Source organism: Natator depressus, chromosome 9 (assembly GCF_965152275.1).
Source record: "Natator depressus isolate rNatDep1 chromosome 9, rNatDep2.hap1, whole genome shotgun sequence".
NCBI lineage: Eukaryota > Metazoa > Chordata > Testudines > Cheloniidae > Natator > Natator depressus.
In genome coordinates, this window is record NC_134242.1 from 15,031,444 (window position 1) to 15,053,767 (window position 22,324).

The following is a 22,324-nucleotide window of genomic DNA, read 5'->3' on the forward strand; positions in this document are numbered from 1 at the left end:
GGAAAAATATGATGTGCTGCAAGCACAATTACTATATAAATCATATGTACATTGGGAAACAATTCTCTACCTTTTCGGCTGAAGGGGATCTCCCTTAGCTGGTAGTAGTAGATCCTTTATGCTCTCTGGGCAAGATGCATACACAAAGTACAAGAAGTCAGATACCAGAATTGCATCCTGAGGGTATATCTGTGCTGTAGCTGGGAGCGTACTTCCCAGTCCAGGTAAACAGACATGCTCTAGGTCTAGTCAAGCTAGCGCACTAAAAGGAGCAGCGTGGCCATGGACAGGAGCTCGGGCTAGGCACCTGAATATGTCCCCAGTCGATTGGGTGGGTTTGCCCAAGCTTCTTCCTGTGCTGCCACAGCCACACTGCTATTTTTAGCTCACTAGCTCAAGCAGAGCTAGTGCATGTCAGTCTATTTGCACTTGGGAGCACCCTCCCAACTGCAGCATAGACATCCCTGAAGCCCATATATAGGTAAAAAGTTAGGCCAGTGCTAGTTTTCTTGTTGCATCACAACAAAGGGCTCAGCGGGTAGAAATAAATTCCCAGCCCACTCTGCTTCTAGTGCTCTGAGCTCATCCTAGGAGGCTAAACATTCAGTCAGCAAACACAGATGGGCTGATTAGCAAGCACCACCATGTTCCCTTGAGACCAATTCCTGCCTCTCAGTCACAAACTCCCTGCTCTCAGTCTTGTTTTCAGTAATTGAGATTTTTCCTTGAAGAAACTTACTGAAAGTGAAAAGATTTGTACTTCAGAATGAATCATTTATACACAAGAAGAAGAATACACTTATGGCACCTTTTCTCCAGGGATTTCACAGCTTTTTATACACGAATTAAGCCTCACAGTCACTGTCCCTACAAGGCAGGTATTATTGCAATCAGGTTAGGGAAGAATAAACTGAAGCAGAGGCCCCAACTGAGTGAGCTACTCACACTCTTTCAGCTTGTAGAAAGGAAGGCAGGCTTTACTGTGTGAAGCAAGGAGATTCTTTCCCCCTAGAATCAGGCAAGCACAGACAATACTGAAGAGGTTTATTCATGGTACAGGGAAGACTGATAAACAGCTTCAAAAGTATAGTGTTACAGTAACCAATTATATACCTTTTCTTATTAATTTATTTGCATTTATTTTGTACTTACAGAGACAAACATTATTTCAGAGAGAGGGAGAGAACATTTAACATGATAATGACAGGAGCAGGACATACACATAGAAACTATTTTAATTACATCATTTATCTGTGACTATTCTTAAGGCGAAGGGGTGGGTGGGATGAGTGTTCACAGATATCCGGAGAGCTGTGCAGGGGTTTGTACTGTTCTTTCTTACCAAGAGGCTGAGTTACTGCGCGGACATCTGACCATGTAAGTCTATCAAGTGTTTACAGCTGCCGCTATCCTTGGACCGCTGGTATTTCTGTTTGTTAGTTATGTATGTTTCTGTCTCAGCTGCTAACTGAATTTTTAACTCTTGCCTAACAACTAGGTGATGCAATTCAGACTAGTAAAGTCAGAAGAAGAAAATTTGGATCTTTAGGGTTCATATTTTCACTGGAAGTTTAGAAAAGTTTGTGGTTATGGGATTTTATTAAAACCTAAGCTTTCCCAATACACTATGAGAAATGCAGAAATTAATTGTAAAAATATAACAAAATGACTACTGTATATGTGTATTACTGCCCTCTACTGGAAGAAATTGACACAGACTTCAGCAGTTCTAAGGGTCCTATGATGCTGTGGTTCTCAACCACGGGTACATGTACCCCTGGGGGTACGCTGTGGTCTTCCAGAGGGTCCATCAACTCATCTAGCTATTTTCCTAGTTTTACAACAGGCTAAATAAAAAGACCTAGCGAAGTCAGTACAAACTAAAATTTCATTCAGACAGTGACTTGTTTATACTGCTCTATATACTATACACTGAAATGTAAGTACAATATTTATATTCCAGTTAATTTATTTTATAATTATATGATAAAAATGAGAAAGTCAGCAATTTTTCAGTAATAGTGTGCTGTGACACTTTTGTATTTTTATGTCTGATTTTGTAAGCAAGTAGTTTTTCAGTGAGGTGAAACTTGGGGGTATGCAAGACAAATCAGACTCCTAAAAGGGGTACAGTAGTCTGGAAAGGTTGAGAACCACTGCTATGGTGCTACCCACTCCTGACGATTCTTTTTCTATCTAACTGTGCTTTTCAAGGTGGAGTGTCTCAGTTCTAACCCACTGCCATCTTGATCTTCCAAGTGCTCATGGTGCTTTTTTTTTTCCAAAATATATATTAAGACAACTGAGGGTATGTGTACACTGCCAAAAAAAAAAAAAAAAAGACCTGGGACAGGAAATCTCAGATCCCAGGTCAACTGATTTGGAGTCACGCTATGGGGCTAAAAATAGCAGCGTAGATGCTTGGGCTGGAGCTCAGCGTCTGAGACCCACCTCCTTCACTGGGTTTCAGGGCTAAGCCTTAAACCCAAACAACTACACTGTAGCCATGTAGTGCAAGCTCCAGGAGCCCAAGTCAGTTGACCCAGCCTTTGAGACTCACTGCCATGGGTCTCTTTTTGTAGTGTAGACATGCCCTGAGAATTCCTTGGGTGGCACAGTTTTGTCACAATATAACTTTGGAAGGCTTTGACATCATTACCTCATGGGTGTTAAGTTCTGTTGCCTGTCTAGTTACAGGTACTGTCATTTGAAGAAAATTGCAAGGATATTTAATGCAACATAGTAGGATAAGCCTGTGAGTAACAAATGATTTTTTTCCCCCACTCCTCAATTTCTCCCTAGTGCAACCTGGTTCACTGTCTAAGACTCAGCCATCACTTGAGAGTTCTGAATTATGTGATTGGTACTTTTGACAAGCTGGAGCCCTCGTCCTCTGAACACATTAAGATAACAGACGCCCTTTTTGATGGAGTGGAAGTCAGAGTGTTTGAACCTTCTCCAAAGCAAGACGAAACACTAAAGCGTAGTGTCGTTTACATCCACGGAGGAGGATGGGCTTTGGCAAGTGCAAGTATGTGTCTGTCATTAATTAGAGTGGATTATGATATGTTCTCATCACAGCAGATTCAGTGTTACTAAAAGCTGTTCTCCCACCCAGAAGCTGCGAGTTTTGCTCTCTGAGACATGTCTGAACCTAATGAGAGCTGGAACCCTGGGTCTATAGTAACTGTCCCAACTCTCGCCATAAGAGGCGGAAAAGTAATCCTGAAACAGAAAACAAGTGCATTCTTTATCAGCACATGGCTGCAAAAGAATCAGAAGCTTATTTTAAACACATACGGAAAAGAGTAGAAAGTTATTTATGGGGACTCCTTCATGACCAAGCTGGTATAGCTCAGTGGTTTTCATACTTTTTTTTTGGTGACCCAGTTGAAGAAAATTGTTGACGCTGACGACCCAATGGCGCTGGGGATGAGGGGTTTGGGGTGTGGGAGGGGTTCAGGGCTGGGGCAGAGGGCTGGGGTACAAGAGTGAGGGCTGCGGGGTGGGGCCAGGAATGAGGGGTTCAGGGTGTGGGAGGGGGCTCTGGGCTGGGGTAGGGGCTTGGGGTGCGGGAGGGCGTCAGGACTCTGGGTTGGGAGTGCAGGATCTGAGGATGAAGGATTTGGGGTGCACGAAGAGGCTCTGGGTTTGGGGGGGCTCAGGGCAGGGGATTGGTGTGTGGGATTTGGGCGCAGACTTACCTTGGGTGGCTCCTGGTCAGCAGTGCAGCAGGGGTGCTAAGGTAGGCTTCCTGCCTGTCCCGGCACTGTGGACCGCGCTGCGTCCCGGAAGCAGCCAGCACCAGGTCTGACTCCTAGGCAGAGGCGCGCAAGCGGCTCTGCATGGCTCTCACCCGCAGGCACCTCTCCCCTGCCCCCCAGCTCCCATTGGCCAGAAACCAGTGCTCAGGGCAGGGGCAGCACACGGAGTCCTGTGGCGTCCCCACCTAGGAGCTAGACCTGCTGCTGGCCATTTCCTGGGGTGCAGCGGGTGTCAGACCAGGTAGGAACTAGCCTGCATTAGCCGGGTAGCACCCCCGATGGGACTTTTAACAGCCTTGTCGGCGGTGCTGACCAGAGCCTCCACGACCCAGTGTCTTACATCCCCTGACCCAGTACTGAGTCACGACCCACAGTTTGAAAACCACTGGTGTAGGTCACCATGGTCTCTGTGTTGCATGCCACAGAGGACAGTAAACACTGACCAAACGATTAGGGACTGATGGCTACATGATATATTTTGCCTAAGCCCCAGGCAGCAGTTTATCCTTCTGCAAGAATCACCTTATAGGTAGTTGAAAATGTTGAAGCTTTTTGTGGAAATGTTCCCATTTTATGACTGGCTCTAAATTACACGTATTTGGAGTGATGTGCGACTGCAGGGGATAGAGGCAGCTAGAGGGAGGTGGAGACCAGGCACTTTGCATGGCCTGCTCCTTTAGAAAACCAGTGTTTTTAACAGAAAACTGCCTTGGACATCAAAGTTGGACATCAAAGAGTGGTGTTAAGTTAACACGCTATGAATGTGGAAGGTAGTGCGCAGCTGTAGACAGTGATAGCCTGGCCACTAATCCAGCCACACTATTGTCAGGGAGTAGAATCTTCAGTGCGGGGCTCTGAGCGCAAACACTCCCTGTGGGTGTCCTTAAGATCTGCCTGGTTGGGGTGAAGATTGAAGGCCATGTCCTCTTCATCTTTTGTGCTTCCAAGAGGATAATAAAGCATATTGTATGTTGAAAGGTGCAGATTTAATTACTGCTTAACCCTATGACAGTTTTAGTGTGAAGAACGATTATGGGTGGGATTATCAGATGTGCCTTTGACTTTCAGTTGGATGTGTGTACCTAAATCACGTAGGCACTTTTGGAAATGCCAGCGTATTTGGTCCATAATTAGTAACTGTACCCATTAAAAATTCCTCTACCTTTCTAGTTTCACAGAATTCTCTCAATTAGCCCTGTAACGGCGGGGCCTTGCTGATCAAGCTGGGGTGCCCCCATCAGTCCAGTCGGGGGTAGTCCACTCCGCCACTCGGTCGTTGGCTTCCCCGTTACATGGGTGATTTCAGCCACCTGTGGCCTGGCTCCCCGACGGGGTCACCTAAACGGGAAATCCGTGGATTCTGAGTGGCAAAACAATCAAACAGTCTGTGGAATTAGCCCCCTGGTCAGGGCAAAGCAGCAAGCAGGCTGCAGCCCCTGCGTGGGGCAAAGTAAGCAATTAGTCTATAGCTTGGCAGCCTCTGGCTGGGGCAGCAAACAACCAAACAGACTAGGGAATTAGCCCCCTGGGCAGGGCGAAGCAGCAAACAGGATGCAGCCCCAGGACGGTAAACAATCAGTCTATAGGCCTCATGCCTCTCTGGGTTGGGCCACAGTTTAAGCAGCTTCCTCAACAGGTGGCAGCTCGGCTTCCACGGCAGTCACCGCAGCTGGCAGGTAGACCTGGTCCCCGGGCTTTACCGCCAGGGGCACTGCAGGTACCTCTGCAAGAGCCAGCAGCGTACCCCCACCCCCGCAACTGGCCTGCCTCCTTTTATCTGAGTTCTCCACTTGGAGCACGTACAGCAGGCAAGAGGGGGCGTGGCCTCCAGGGTCACAATGACTGGTCCGCCCCCGGTGGCCCAGTGCAGTCTTCAGGAAGACCTGTCATAGGTAGCTGTTAGTGATGCTTTATAGAACTTGGTCAGCTGCACTGGTTCTGTAGTAACACTTGCACAGCACTCCCAAGGGGCAGAGTGTGTGCTTCAGAATTACAGTGCTTCACTCAGATCACTGTAACTCTAACCACATTATTGCAGTTTGAGATGTAAAAATTAGTGGTAGAAATATTACTGCTAAATATTAAATCTCAAGACTGTGTACTTTAAAGAGATGCTTAATACATTGTTATATCCTCCACCACCATTAAATACCTATTCAGTAACTGAAGAGGCACAGAATTAAAGAAAATTAGCACCCTGAGAAATAAGATGGCTTTGAACCTGCTGCCCTGATTCAGGTGAGCAGTCCCATTGACTTTAATAGGACTACTACCTTGAGTAGGAACTGAAAGTTTCAAGTCCAGCATGCATAATATCACGACCACATATACAATGACAAAAATGCACAAAAATAGCATTTCTCAGACACTAATCCTCAGAACAGCCCAGTGCGGTTAGGTAGCAGTAAGTGAAACTGTGGCAGAGAGGTGAAGTGACTTGCCTGAAGTCACACAATAAGTTGATGGCAAAGCCAGGAAGAGAGTGCACAAACTGTGTTCATTCCATTAGATCATGGTACCTGCTGTTATACACTGACTGCATTCCATTTCTTTACATTTGCATAAAGATTTACTGATAATAATGAGTGTCTATTATAATGTCAGGGGTTTTTGCAGGATTGAATATAAGTGCTTGCTGTTTTTCTTATGAATCTAAAGATATGTAAAGCTGTGTACAGTATGCATATTCACAAAATTTACTGTCTTCCACTAACGTTTGGTCGTCTTATTCCCAGGAACAAGCTTCTATAACAATCTCTGCAGGATCATGGCAGAATCTCTGAATGCTGTAATTGTCTCAGTTGAGTGAGTAATCAACAAAATCTTAAAGTATTTAGAAATACAGATCATTATGAATGAGTTAATTGCTTTTTTCTTTGTCGTGACTTGTTTAAAAGGTTTTCATTTGAAAAAAGTCTCTTTAGCAGGACTTGATATTTTGTGCCCTTCTCAATGACAGTGGATTAGAATGGTATCTGAATACTGTTCTCATTATAAGAGATAATGGCACCCTCAATAGTATAGGACATTTAAAAGTACATAGTAAAAAGGGAGTGAGGGGGAACCACTTTAACTGGAACTAAAAAGCCACAGTCTTGCTAACACATGCATACGAGTAATCCTATTAAAATCTGTGGGTTTACTCAGATGAATCAGTAACTCGTGTGCATCAGTGCTTGCAGGATCGAGATCACAATACAAACACAGACACACTTTCTATATACACACACAAACCCCCTCAGCCTTTGAAGGAAGAGAGAAATACCTATCCCTCAATCTCTCCAGTCAGCGGATGGGACTGTTGTCTCTCTCAGTGGTCACTGTCATTGTGCTTCCCAGCAGGAGGTTGAGATTTGTGAGGCAGATTTGAACTAAGGATATTTCTCGTTCTTTTAGAAACAATTAAGTTGTATTAAGGTATGGTATAGAACAGGGATCGGCAACCTTTGGCCCATGGCCCGCCAGGGTAAGCCCCCTGGCAGGCCGGGCCGGTTTGTTTACCTGCCGTGTCCACAGGTTCAGTTGATCGCGGCTCCCACTGGCTGCAGTTTGCCATCCCAGGCCAATGGGGGAAATGCGGAAAGCAGTGCAGGCTGAGGGATGTGCTGGCCCTCGCTTCCCGCAGCCCCATTGGCCTGGAGTGGGGAACCGTGGCCAGTGGGAGCCGCGATCATCCGAACCTGTGGATGTGGCAGGTAAACAAACCATCCTGGCCCACCAGGGGACTTACCCTGGCGGGCCGCGTGCTAAAGGTTGCTGATCCCTGGTATAGAACTTCAATTGGTAGCTGATTTTTACCACTGTTGCTTAACTAAAACATGCAGTGGAGACTATTTCTTGCTGTGCCCTCTCCTCCACAAACACAGACACTTGATACATTGATCTAACCTCACCCGAACACTTAAAGTAAGTACGTCCATTTATTCGTGTCTGAATACTGGTGACATCAGAACAGAATTTTTGGAAGTCTTCACAATCCATCTCTAACTTCATGCTGACCTTATAGTGATCTGCAGCATACCATCCATTTCCTCATTTGTCATCCCTGCTACAATGACCTTCCACCATTCCTTCCATAATAACTTTCTCAGGGTTATTGCCATCTCTACGCCTAATGTGAGCAAAGTACATAAGTTTGCATGTGTTGATTTCTGACGTCAGGATCTGCTGCTCTCAAATAATATTTCTAACATAGGCATTAGTCTTTTTCTGTCCACACATGGAGCTTACCTGACGGTATCACAAAGAACCAAATCAACTGTGTAATGATACAGCTATACTAGAGATCAAGTACACAATGAACATAGACTTTCCTGAGTGCAGACTGGTGCAGACCATCAGCTGTTAGCGTGAAACAAAATTAAAACTTAAACATAGGACATTCAACATTTGGACTTATCCAAAATCAACGACCATTATATAACTTCAGTCCACAATGGGTTTGAGTCATTGGCACAGGTGAAGGAGAACAATCCCAACATACGGAGGTAAAATGAAAACTGTTATGCTCAAAACCACCGAAGCACACATTCTGAAATGTCACTGTCGGAGTGCTCCGTGGGTAACTGAGAAGGTGTTTAAACTAGTGGAAAAACAGTGCAGAGTGAAAGAGAATAGCTTGGAGATGGAAGAATATAGGAGAGAATATAAGGAACTGAGCAGATAGATGGAAAGGCAGATTAGATCAGTCAAGGGCAAATATCTAAAGGCAAAATGTATGTAACTTGAGAATTAGAAAGAGTAATAGCACAAAAGGTATGTTCACAGTGGTCAGGTTTCTTACCAACAGGTTTTTCTGTGATCAATCATAACAAAATATCATGATGGCAGAGCCCTCACTGAGGGTGATGGTATCAAACACAAGTGTAGAGATTACTTTGCCAGGATGTGTGCCTCACCTGATAACTGCCACACACTTTGCACGAGTGCAAATCACTACACAAGCTGGAAGGCAGTGGTGAATTTAGGCCTTCTCTTTACCTTATGGAGTCTTAGTTTAACAACCCTCTTAAGTTGCTAAGTACATTAATGGGCTACTCTAATAAACCAGAAGAGGGAAATTTGAGTGGTTGCATTAAGCACTTTTCTTTTGTAAATGAAAATATTAAAGTTGACAGAAGAGTGGGGCCAGTGACTGAATTAATGAGATTATTTGCCAATTCTCATGATCAAATTACAGCCTCATTACAAATTACAGCCTATGCAGAATTGATTTTACTGGTACAGTATTCATTCCAATATAATTTAAGGGTAGTTGTTTCCAGCTCCTTTTAATTGTCTCCTCTAATAAACACAAAAATAAATGAGCAAGATGTTAGCCATTGCAGACAAGTGGCTATCACAATATTGAAATGTCCCTTATTATTCCTTTTCTTGTTTATGATGCTGTAATCCTGCCTGTTTTGGTGAGCCGTTTGTCTTCTCTACCCAACCATTATCTCTGTCAATCAAGCCTTTTGTACTCAGTGCAGTCTAATTTGATTTCTCATTAGTTTAATTGCACATCTTCTCACTTGAATGTTGCATACCCAATCTGTTATCCAGTTGTAGAGGGGATTCCCAAAGGCCTATCATATCTTACTTTATCTAATGTAATACACAGATTACTTTCTAAAGCCTAAATAGTTTTAAGAATCTGAAAAACTTCTTATTTATCTCAATATTATGCCTGAAATTTATTTTGCACATATAATTTCTGTTGGATGCAAAACAGTCAGTCAGTAGAATATAGGAGTATGATCTAATATAGCACATGTTGGTTTTATGCAAAGGCATGTGCTTCAGGGTGAATCAATTCTTATCCTGGATACAGGAGATAGCATTTAAGAGTGTTAGTCAATCCACCACATTATATTCAATAAACCCCACAGGGCAAGATTAATGAGATCAAATCAGTGAGCATCCTAAGCAGGCTGAAAGTTAAGGCCGTATCTAGACTAGAATTTAAAAGGGTGTTAGCTAGCATAGACAAGACACACTGCCTCTAACGTATGCTAAGCTGGTAGAGTTGAGGCCTGTCATTTTGGTTAGCACATGTTAGCTAACATTCTAGCAACACACCTTTACATACTAAGCTATACAAGGCTTAAGAGAATAAGAATCGCAAAAACCATTTACTGAGGTAGTGTTGCCTAGTGGATAGAGCAGTGGACTGGAACTCAGGAGACCGGGATTCTATGTCTGACTGTACCGCTAGCCTGCTGAGTGACCAGAGGTAAATTATCTCACCTCTTTGTGCCTCAGTTTCCCTATCTGTAAGATGGGGATAATGCTACTGACCTTTGTAAAGCACTTTGAGATCTGCTGATGAACAGCACTATATAAGAGCTAAGTATAATTATTATTATTATTATTAGACAAAAGGGCCTGCGTTGCTGTTGCCAGCCTGGCATGATAAACAAGGGAGCAAGTTTTGAAGGTGCTTTTTAATCAGCTGCCTGTCTTTCCATGGCAAAAACATGGTCAAAAGACTCAGCCTGACTTGCAAGCCTCAAATTAATCCCACAACAGAGAAAGGGTCATCAGAACCCCATGTCTATCCACAAGCCAGACTCCTGGTGCCCTAGTGTTGAGGATGATGTAGCTTCCAAGCAGCAGCCTGCTTGCAGTATCAGCCGAAGACTACGCTAGGAACAAAACCAAGTTTGCAGGGCCTGTGAGATTTTTTAAATACAATAGATCACTTTGGGGAGAGAGAACAAAAGGCTGACTGATTAAGAATATCTTTCTAAGGGTGTTTTCTGTAACAGCCACAACTTTAGGAAGCAATGTCCAAGGCTATCCTGTTAGCTTCCTGAGTGGAGGAGTTGACAGTCTTTTTCTGCGGATCTAAAATGTCAGGAAACATTACATTTCCAACCGGTGCAGTTAGACACATTTATATTACAACCCTGCCTACTGGCACAAGTTTGACTTGCAAACTTGTTTCACATAATACCACCATTCCGATTTGGCTCACAAGTTGGGAGAGAACAAATGCTAAATTCTGCCTCGGCAGAAACAACTGCTCGGAATGGCCAGTTGCTCACAACAATCCTAACAGGGAAAACAAAAGAAACCAGACTCTTTGCCTGCTGTGAACACTAGAGAAAAGGGTAGCTTTTCTATTGCCGCTCATGGGCTGATGGCAAGGGAAGTTGTGGAATTCCCATCACTGGAGGTTTTTAAGAACAAGTTGGACAAACACCTGTCAGGGATGGTATACTTAATCTGTCTCAGCACAGAGGGATGGACTTGATGACATCTCGAGGTCCCTGCCAGCCCTACATTTCTATGATTCTATTAAATTAAGCTGAACATTTCAGGAATACGGGAAACACTTTTTTCCTGTCCTGAGAAAGCTTTAAAGATACTGAAACTTTTGACTTTTCATCCTGATTATCAAAAAATGCCCTCTTCCCCCTCCTCCCCGCAAATTTCAGTTTGGGTTAATGGTATTTACACAGCTCCAGAGAAACCCTGAGACCCCCAAGGGTTTAAGTAATGACTGAAAAATCATTCATCTCCCACTGTTTTTTGAAGACCAAGGAGGCCTAGCAGATACAACATTGCACTGGGATTCAGGAGAGCTGCATTCTATTCTTGGCTCAGCCATTGGTCTGCTGGATGCTTTTGGGCAAGTCATTTCACTCATGCCTCAGTTTCCCCCACTGTAAAATGGGGATAAAGATACAGACTTCCTTTGTAAAGCACTTCGAGATCTTTTGATGAAGAACACTAGATAAGAGCTAGGTATTATTATGATTCCTGGCCCACATTCATTTCATGTTGCATATGCTGTAGCTGTGTTAAATGTTTCCGCTGCTGTGTCCACCAACTATAATTACAAATGCAGGGGACAGGGAACTCCATAACTTTGATTTCGTATCCTTATTCTGTTGGGGACACATGGCTTAGCCGTACCCATGTGGGCTAAGCAGGGTATTCAGCCTCCACACCGAGCAGATACCACCACCTGCTTTTTACAGGTTTTGTGATAAAAACGTTAATGAATGAATCCTCATATTTTGAGATCCTCTATTGGGAGATAACTTAAAAGTTCCACTTAACAATTTCCTAATTTATTCATATTCAGTGGGTTAGCATCACACTTTCAGAATTAGAGTTGTAATAACAACATGTAGGCAGTTAAATATTGTTTAAGTGTAAAATGTTTCATATTTCAACCATAATATTTAAACTAAGTTATTTTTGCATTTTACTATCCACCTGATAGTACATAATAGTCCTCCTAGAAAGGTACATTTTCTGCGTATAATGATTATCCTACGTAAGCCTCTTTCTTCTTTTGTAGGTACAGGCTGGTACCAGAGGTTCATTTCCCTGAGCAATTCCACGATACTTTACGTGCAACAAAGTATTTTCTGCAGTCTGATATCCTAGCTAAATACTCAGTTGATCCAGGTCGAATTGCAATTTCTGGTGATAGTGCAGGAGGAAATTTGGCTGCTGCTGTGTGCCAGCAGGTAAAATCCATTGTCTGTATCTATCACAATAACAATCCATATTCCAGCAGTGCACATGGGTAGACAGATTATTTGTGCTGCATCATCACAAAGTGACAGACTAGCTTTAGAGATAGAATGGTAGTGGTCCCCCGTAAAAGCCAGCTGCTAGACATAAGTAAGACCTGTCAATTATTTCTGAATCAAGCAGTGCTAGAATGTCTTACTGCTTTTATAAGTTGTTATGGGCCAGATTTTAAAAGTGCAATTTAGGTACCAACCTTACCCATTGTGCTAGTGAATCCTTTATTTGCCTGCATAAGTGGCTAACTGGGCAGATAAATGCATAATTCATAAATGCAGTTCCCTATTTTGTGAATAAGCAATTTTTGCAGCTGCCCATCTTTGAAAATGAACTTATTTCTTTTAATACAATTGAAGGGGAAATAATTTTTTTAATGAAATGGCATTTTTTCCTCACAGGAAGACAATTTAACAGAAGAGTTTGAATTCAATTGTAGGAAAAATCTATTTTCCCTGCTATTCATACCATATGTATTTCTAATTTAAATTAGTCTGAATTTGATCTGGTTGGAATTTTTAAGGCAGCCTGGGGCCTTAATTAGGGGCAATTGCCATTAATCAATCAATAAGGGGCAATTACCAAAGCAGGTCAGTTCTTTAGGACGAACACCCAGGAGAGCAGCCCTTTTATTGGGAAATGGCATGTCTTACACCATGTCTACACTAACACTTATGCCGGCAAAATGTACGTTGCTCCAGGGCATGGAAAAAAAAGTTTTGCTGGCATAAGTGGTAGTGTGCACAGCGCTATGTCGGCGTGAGAACTTCTCCTGCCAACATAGCTACCGTCGCTCGTTAAAGTGATTTTATTATGTCAACGGAAGAGCTCGCTCCAATCTGCATAGAGCTGCATCAGTACAGCTGTGCCACTATAAACTTGCTAGTGTAGACATGGCCTTTTTCTCACTTACACTGGTGTGAATCAGCTATGACTCCATTGAAATCACTGGTGTAAAAGCAGTGCAGGTGAGAACAGAATCAGATCTAAACTGTTAAGATTCCAGACTAAGAGCAAAATTCTCTGCAGCGGAGTTACACCAGCAGAGCATTTGTCCATAAAACACCAAATGGTGGTTTCTCTCCTCTTGGGGGAATGAATTGTAACTCCTTTCAGTGGAACCAGTGATGTAGGATCAGATACAGCATAAGCAGTGACCGCTTTTTTACAATCTGGATTCTGTCCTGTGTTTTTCCTACAGCTTAGTCTAGATGACAGTGTTACCAACAAACTGAAGCTGCAGGCTTTAATCTATCCAGTCCTTCAGGCATTGGACTTTAACACCCCTTCATACCAGCAGAACACTGACATGCCTGTTCTTCCTCGCTTCGTCATGGTGAAGTTTTGGATAGACTATTTCAATGGTAACTACGACTTTGCCCCCTCGATGCTGATCAACAACCACACTTCCCTCGACATAAGCCAGGCTGTTTCTTTCAGGGGACGTCTGAACTGGACTTCTCTCCTGCCTTCAACGTTCAAAAAGAATTACAAACCTGTGATACAACCCACAGGGAAGGCCGAAATCATCCAGGAAATACCTGCACTACTTGACATACGTGCAGCTCCACTGCTAGCAGAAAAAGAAATTTTCCAGCTTCAGCCAAAGACCTACATCCTGACTTGCGAGAATGATGTCCTGAGAGATGATGGAATAATGTATGCCAAACGGTTGGAGAGTGCAGGTGTGGAGGTCACACTTGATCACTTTGATGACTGCTTTCATGGCTGCATGATCTTTACTATTTGGCCTACCAATTTCTCTTCAGGACATCGGACCAGAGACAGCTACATAAAGTGGCTTGCTGAAAACCTGTGAAGAAAGTGAGTCCTCTCTAGAAGGCACAGAACAGTCAATTTAAAGCTCACTATTTCAAAAAGAAAAAAGTTGTGCACTTTTAGGCTATCTAAGTTCATTTGTTCAAGATTATGTCATAGAGCTTCTGTTGCAAGAAGTAGTGTGTCACTAACTACTTGGTTAGTAGTTGATTAGCCTTGTCCAGCATAGCAATTTGCTAAATATTTATTAAACACTGTGGTATGCAGTGTAGTTATAGCCATGTCAGTCCCAGGATATTAGAGAGACAAGGTGGGTGAGGTAATGTCTTTCATTGGACCAACTTCTGTTGGTGAGGGAGACAAGTTATTGAGCCACCCAGAGCTCTTCTTCAGCTCTGGTGGGAAAGGTACTCCCAGGGTCATAGCAAAATGCAAGGTGGAACAAATGGCTTTTCATAAATAGTTAGCACATTTGCTAAGGGACCATTCAAGGTAGAGTGGCCCGTTAACATCTCTGCAGTCACAGGACAAAAAGAGGAGGTTAGTGGGTTACAGATTGTTGTAATAAGCCACAAATCCAGTGTCTCTGTTCAGTCCATGGTTTTTAGTGTCTAGCTGAGTAATGAATTTAAATTTTTGACGCTCGGAGTACCTTTCCCAGACCTGAAGAGCAGCTCTGTGTGATTCAAAAACTTGTCTCTCTCACCAAGAGAAGTTGGCCTCATCCAACCTTGTCGCGCCATTAAAAACTAATCCATTGTAGATTCAGATGCGACATCAGTTGCAACCATGGTGAATGAACACTGAGCAGTTCTCAACAAGAAAATCAGTGTTCCTCAAACTTATTCTTATTAGTCAAAATTTTCAAGTTTGGGTGCATAACATTAGGCACCAAGGCCACAATTTTCAGTTAACAGGTGTTCGGTTTTAGGCACTCAAATAAGGGTAGCCTGATTTTTAGAGGTGCTGAGCATTTACAAATCCCACTGAAGTCAAGGGAAGCTGTGGTGCTCATCAATTTTGAAAATCAGGCCACTTATTTAGGTGCTTAAATATGGATTTAGGTGCTGGCCTTTAGGCACACAGATTTATAGCTTTTTTTAAAAAACAGTTCCAACTTTAAGGCATTTTAAAGCATGCTAAGCAAGCTTTTTACCCCCAAAATGTAACAACTTTGGAATCTGGTCCTTTTTTGAAACAAGCACAGTGCTAAAAAAAAATTGTAAAAAAGAATGAAGCCCGTGTAGGTCCTTTCTGTTGACTTCAACAGACATTGATCCTACACACAGACAAAGCGGTGTGCAAGCTTTTATGGACCAATGGAAACTCCACCAAATGCAGATTCCATTTGTGAATTTGCATCTTTAAAGTTGATGGCATTTTTGGCCAAAGGTTGTGACTATGCCTGCCTTCAAAATTTCAGCTTTATGACCACTTTAGAGAAAATATGAAAATACTAACAAATAAAAAAGCCCTCTATGTGGTTTGCACTGATGTTTGTATTTAACATTTACAGTTGTTCTTCACTGAGTCTCTTCTGTGCTTGTAACTTCCGTTCATTGTCCTCCATGCTTTTTGGAGGAAGTTTCCCCTGTGTAGCAAGCAAAATCACTAGAGATAAGATTTACCCTAAAGTCCAGATTCAGATTGAACTATGCAGCTGGATCTTCTCGCTCTCATGGATGGAACCAAAATCCCAGATATGAATAGCCTATGCTACTGGGGAATCAGGTTCTGCAACTTGAGCTCCTCTCTAAAATAGCCAGACAACCACAACTGAAGTTAAGACAAGGACATGGAAACTACTTACAACAGTGTGTATTTTGCATAATGTTTGTTGTTTTTGTTGTTGTTATTGAATGTAAGCTGTGACAAACTGACAAAAGCCAGGAGCTTCTAAGCTAAAACAGAAAGAGCAATTGTCTTGCGAACTAAGTCTAATGCTTTAACTTGGGATAGCTGATTTCAGTAGTTCTGAGATCTGCCACTGTGTGTGTGACTTTGAGCAACTTGCTTCATTTTTGTGCCTCAGTTCTTTCTTCTGTAAGAGAGGGAGTCATATTTCTGTACTTCACAAGGGTGTTGAAGATACATTTACAAATGTTAATGAGGCACTGTGATATTACAAGGGACTCTGTTAAACTTTCCCATTCTTCAGCCTCTGTATTGTATTGTTCTGTACTATGCCAGCTTGGGCCACTAGAGTACATGCCCTCTGATAAAGACAACTTATTTCTCTGGCTCAGCTTTACAGTGCTCTGCAAATTTACAGCACTAAAGTAAGCACCTTCCTGGCTTTTGTCAATTTATTATGGAACATTTTAAAATAGAGCCTTTTTTGTACTTGATTTCTGTGGGAAGGTTCTAAACACATGTACTTGATGGACCAGATTGACTTCCACATTTTTAAAATGGATATTTAGAGGTCCATTTTCATTAGTATATGCACATATAGACTGGGAGCTAATGGCAGAATGACCTGGTTGTCTCATATGGGTTCACAGCAAGAAACAGCAGGATGTTGCTATAATTGTGTGTATTAAGAAAGGTTAACAAGAGAGGGCCCCAGTCCATGCTGAACCATGAGAGCTTGAAACTGATCTCTGGCTGTAGGTTCACACAGAGTGCACAGCCCAAGCCAATTTCAGTAACTGGCCAAGTAAAACCACTGACACAGATTCTTCTGTCAGTTACATTGGTTTCGATTAATTGCCTTCAGTGGTGATACGTCAGATTTGCATATATGTAAATTGGAGCAAAATTTGGCTAGTGTATCCAAATATCCCAAAATGTAGGAAGGTTCAGACTCAGATCTGGATTTCAAAGCTCCCCCCCTCAGGAGTGTTATGGATCCAGGGTTTTAGTTTCAATGCTACTGTGTACACTCGAAAGCCAGCTTGCAAATCTTAACATAGGGACTACACCAAACTCCACTGAAGTCAATGAAAACATTTCCATTGATTTCATTTAGCTCTATTTCAGGGCCTTTATGGCTATGGGCCTGATCCAAACTCTACTGAAATCAATGGCAGTCTTGCCATTGACTTCATTGGGCTCTGGATCAGACCTCGTACTTCAAAAAATAAATCTCAGTACCAAAATAGCTTAAGGTACACTCGGCTACAGGCTTATAAAATGCATTTTAGAAAACTGAAGTTGCTATAGTACTACAAAATAGCATCCAAGTGGTTAATAGTCCTGTAAATTTGGGGTTATGTTCTGTAATAAGAAAATTGGCCCCAAGACTTGTCTGCAAAAGTTTTAGCCCTGCATATGTTTATGGCAGTTATAAATCCCTAATATGAAGTTATAATGGAACTACTGATCTATTTTAACTGTAGTGACATGGATAGCACAGCTAGAATATATATTCATGGAGCTGGTTGTAAAGTTCCTTCATGCACTGAAGCATATTAAATTCTTGGCACAGAAGATGGTAGCAAGTAGATAACTGGATTGAATTTATTCATTGTCATCGCCATCTTGATGTGAAATCCACAATGGCTGCACTTTATGAAGGTGAAGCAACAGCAGCAACTTGTTATATCAAAGTATCTGAACAAGTTTTACCTTGCAGCTAACTAAAAAGTATATGGTACTTAGTTGTAAAGCTGCGTAATATGTCCTCTAACGGGTTACAAGAAATCAGGGTTCCGGCTCTGAAACAGTTTAGTTGAGTATAGCAGCACAAGACACTTTCCAGAAATTCCACATCAGCCTGAAGTAAGCCATAGGCTTGTTCTCCTCTGTATTTCTACTTCTTGCCTCCTTGCTCTAGTTTTTCCCATGATCGAAGTTTACAGGTTATATTCTCTTCTGAGTTAAACTGGAGTAACTGCACTGACACCAGTCTAACTCAGCTGAGAGTCCAACTTGGCCCAATATGTACTGTGAGGCAAATCTGATTCTTGCCTTGAAGAGATTAAGGAAAATCCGTGTTACAATACATTGATTTACTCCAGTGACTCCACATTTTTTGAAGAGCTGCATTTGGACAGGCCTAAATCCTGGGAGGTATTGAGCTTCTTCAACCCTTATTCATTTCAGTGAGAGTTGGGGCTTTTAGCACATTGTTACCTTGTACAGATATTGGACTTAATCCTATATATTTCAAATTTTTATATTTATCTAAAAACATTTAAACTTCTTTTAGAAGTCATGCTAAGTAACCTGCTGAATTTTTTGGTAAAATAGACCAATACTATTAACTACTTTTTGAAGGTAGCTTTTTTCCCCTACACAAATTAGGTCTCCTCATCCATAGAGAGAGGAGAATGTTTCTGGTGACCATGAAAGCACCAGTCTAGGACTTAACTGTTCACTGGGAAACCAAAGAGAAGTTCACCTAATACAACCATTAGTAGTTAGGTCCTGCTTTCACTAACCAGGCAAGGGTGATGCATGGGAGGGGCGCAGAGGGTCAAGTGACCCTCCAGTAGGGTCAAGTGCCCCCCAGCAGCCGGCCTGGGATGGAGAGAGGAAGGGGCGGGACCAGAGCCTCTCCTCTTCCAGCCACGCTGCCAGGGACTGTGCCCGGTGCAGCACAGCGGCTGACTGGGACAGCGCCTGGCTGCGGCAGCAGCAGGCTACCCCCTGCCCAAGCTAAGCTTCTGGGGGCAGCAGCCAAGTGCGCCGGAGCCCCCCACCATGTTCAGAGTCAGCTCCTGTCCCCAGAAGCTGAGCCTGGGCCGGGAGCGGGCTAGTGACGAGTGATTTTGGGTGTCCAAGTACAAACATAGGAAAGGGCCCCGATTTCCAGAGGGGGAGTACTGACTATTCCTGAATTCCCAAATATTGTCCTAGACTTTGTTTTCCAAATTAGTGTTTGGACCTTTTTTGTATCCCCACCCATCTTTTACTAAAAGTCACCAAGATTGTCTGACTTGCATCGCTTAAAAAAAAAAAAGCTAATGAGAAAATAGTGGGTTAACTTGGTTAAAAATCCTTTTAAGCTGCTAAATTGCGCAAGTAACAAAATATAGTTAAAGCCCAGTTGGGTTTGCATTCTTGTATTTGTGAAGATGTTCAAAACCAAAAGAACAACATACTTGGTGTGGGTGCATGTAATATCTTATGCATGACCAGTTTCTGCTTCTTTCCCACTGCCGGGGAAAAGAGGTCGTAAGATTTAATTTGCAGGTGTGATGCAAGTGTGATACACAAACAATCAATAAATAGATCAAAATGTATTTGTTGTGCATCTTTTTTCATGACCATATTGTGTATGCAAAAACAACTCCTAGTGACAGAGGACAATATAGTGTGATCCAGAGCCCTAACGTACTGTATTTAGAAGGAGCCTAAGTCTTCTAGACACCACTCATTTTCAAAAAACACTGCAGAGCTGCCACCTAACCCTGTAAACACCTAAGTCCCCTAGGCACATAAGTTTTTGCTGGTCAGTATTCACAAAACTTTTTAAGCGTTGATACCGCCCTACAACTACCAAGCTACTCAGAGCCCTACCTCAAGCTGAAGCCCTGGGGGCACCAATGCAGGATTCTCAGACTAGGCAGGGGAACATCTATCTCCCCAGCAAGGCCAGATCTCGTAGGCATGCTCTGAGCATTCTTAACGCCTGTTACCCATCACTCCCTGCAGCTGAAGGGTTGAATGTGCGGGGAGGACAGTGCAGTGCCTGCACAGGAGACAGCTAAGTGCATGGGGAAATGAAGAGTAAGCATGAGAGAGGTATCAGCCATGGGCTACCTAAGTACCTAAACCAGGTCAACAGCTTAATTCCAGAATAGGGTTTCACATCTGAGGATCCTGAGTGGAGGGAGGACAAGAGATGGGTGACATCAGCCAGGTGCATCAAGAGAACTGCTTAGGCTTCTCTCTTCTCCCTGCTCCCTTCCTAGAATTTCACTGCTAGCTAGCTTTCACAGCTCAGCTTTTTCTTAGGCATCTAATTCTCCCTGTGTATTGTATGGGGAGCCTGGGTGCCATGCTCAAGACTGAGGATTCACTAAGTGCAGGCAGGCCATTTGTCTGGTTTTAAACCACATTCCAGTTTTTAAATGGTTTGTCCCCTATCCAGTACCGAGACAAAACTGTATGTGGTTTCTGACTGGTGTCACAGGTGGGGGGATGCCATTTTGAAAAGCACACTGCTTCACCCCAGTTGGCATGCCCTCATAGGTATGGGAGGTCATGCCAGCAAAAGTGGGCCCACACCATTCCCAGAAGTACTGGAATGTCTGGTATTCTGAGGATGCATGAGTGGCCACCCTAACTAGGCAGGAGGACACCTAAGGGTTAGGTGTTGCAATGCTCAGCCGTACAACGCCTAAAAGACCTTTGAGGATTGGTCCTGTGTGTTTAGGGAGTTTTCCCTCACCCATGCCCTGAGGGTGAAAAAATGTTGTTTTTCAGAGGTGTGACATGCTGCCTTGAATTTGTGTCATGTTTTCACTTAGAAGAAGTCAATGGAATGAGACTGTTTCGGAGGCCACAAGGTTGCTTCAGAAATGCTGAGTCACAGCCAGAATATTTGTTTTTCAAAGCAGGAAACCTTGATCCTGTGAAAATGTTCTGCTACAATGACCTTGTCTTCCTTGATTTCTGTTCTATCAAACGATAAATATCAATTTCATCTGTTCTGGATGAGCAATAGTTGACCCCTGCACCATTGTTGTCATGCTGCCTGAAGATAGACACCTGCTGTGTTCTTCACTCAAAGAGATTTTTTCACTAACGTACAGGGATTTTCTTTATGGCAAGTATTTTATATGTATATTTATTATTATTTACTGAGCTGGCTTCTAGATGGTTGAACTTTTAGATCCTTCTCCATCCACATTCTTTTTACCTTCCACTTCTTGTTTAATTTCTGAACTCCTGTCCTCTCTTTCCCTTTTACTCTGATTTTTTTTTAATGGTGTTGATGGCATTACTTTGAAAGTGTCCTGCTGTGCTATTTTGTCACTGCTTCCAGCTAGGCCGTCCTGCCACAGAACTCCATTCTTGTGGGATTTATAAAGAAGAAAGGGTGCAGGGAGAAGACTAGAAATAAAAATAAATCCACAACATTTTAAAGCAGCAGGAGCCAAATATGGCTTGAAAAGTCTGACTTAGGCTATGTCTACATTGCCCCGGGGATCTATAGAACACTGATCCAAATTCTGTGGATCTTTGGCCATGTGGGTAAGAGGACTTGCTTTTATGCTCTCCGCGGGCCCATCAATACTGCCATAGCTGATGCATTTCAGTGCTTCCGCTTACTCCAAGCCCATGGCTGGGTCCTGGGGCTCTCACTGAGCAAGGAGAGTGCACTGTGTAATGACTGTGAGCAGCCACTGTCAGCCCTTAAAAGCACTCTCAATATTTGAGCCATGTCGGAGGGGGAACATGTCACAGCAGCTCCAAATCCTCCACGTTGGCCACTCCCATTATTTCTGGGCTGCCATGTGGAACTTTTGTGGAGGGAACAGTGACAACTATGGTTGCTATTCATCCCTCCATCAGTGCAGAGCCCAAATCAGGGACTAAGGGAGGAAGTAGAGGGCTGATTGAACCAGCTCCTGTATGTTGGAACTGCCACAGATCATTCAGGCCCCTATGGGCCTTATTTATATTGTGGTAGCCCTTAGAGGCCCACCCAGGGCCCTACTGGATTAGGTGCTATACGAAACGAAAAGATGGTCCTTCCCCCAAAGAGCTTGCAGTTGAAGTGTAAGACAAGATACACCAGGTGGATCCAGACAGGAGGAAGACAGGCTGACAACAGGACTTATGCACAGCATGATAAGAGTGGTCACAGCTGCCATTGAGCACCTGAGAAATGCCCATGGCAGCAGACTGTTGTAGCCCAATATGGCCCAGCCCCATTTCCCCTGCCAGGAAACACCCTCATGGCAGAGATTCTTGTGGAGAGAGTGCAAAGCCAGCTCTGTGCTCTGCAGGGAAAGCCACAATACATCTACAATCCCAGCTATAACAGCACATGTGTCCAGAGGAAATAACTCTGCAAACTGAGCTTTGCCTATAAAACAGCATGACCACCCCCCCCCCAAACTTTCACACAACTCTCTGGCACAAATATCTGATGGTTTAAAATCTCATCGTTGCTCTGGCACAAGTCCCATTGCATTTGTTTCTCTTCATTAATATTGTTTAAATAGTGATGGCAGTAGCATCATTAACATCTTTTAGTCACAAGTGTCATGCCAAATGCAAATGTAATCATTCCCTCAGAGCATCTTAAAATGTTTTCCAACATTCTGCTTTAGGTAAACTAGTCTAAAAAAAAATCT

At 43.1% G+C, this 22,324-nt stretch overlaps 1 protein-coding gene across 1 annotated transcript in view; it reads left to right on the forward strand.

Moving 5' to 3' along the window:
- NCEH1 (neutral cholesterol ester hydrolase 1) overlaps nucleotides 1–19,240 on the forward strand; it is a 28,107-nt gene extending 8,867 nt beyond the window's left edge. The window contains exons 2-5 of the mRNA XM_074963563.1: nucleotides 2,803–3,031; nucleotides 6,500–6,569; nucleotides 12,058–12,229; nucleotides 13,492–19,240. Coding sequence (XP_074819664.1) covers nucleotides 2,803–3,031; nucleotides 6,500–6,569; nucleotides 12,058–12,229; nucleotides 13,492–14,109 — 1,089 coding nt within the window. The 3' untranslated portion in view covers nucleotides 14,110–19,240. The remainder of the gene's footprint in view (nucleotides 1–2,802; nucleotides 3,032–6,499; nucleotides 6,570–12,057; nucleotides 12,230–13,491) is intronic.
- Nucleotides 19,241–22,324: the final 3,084 nt, after the last annotated feature.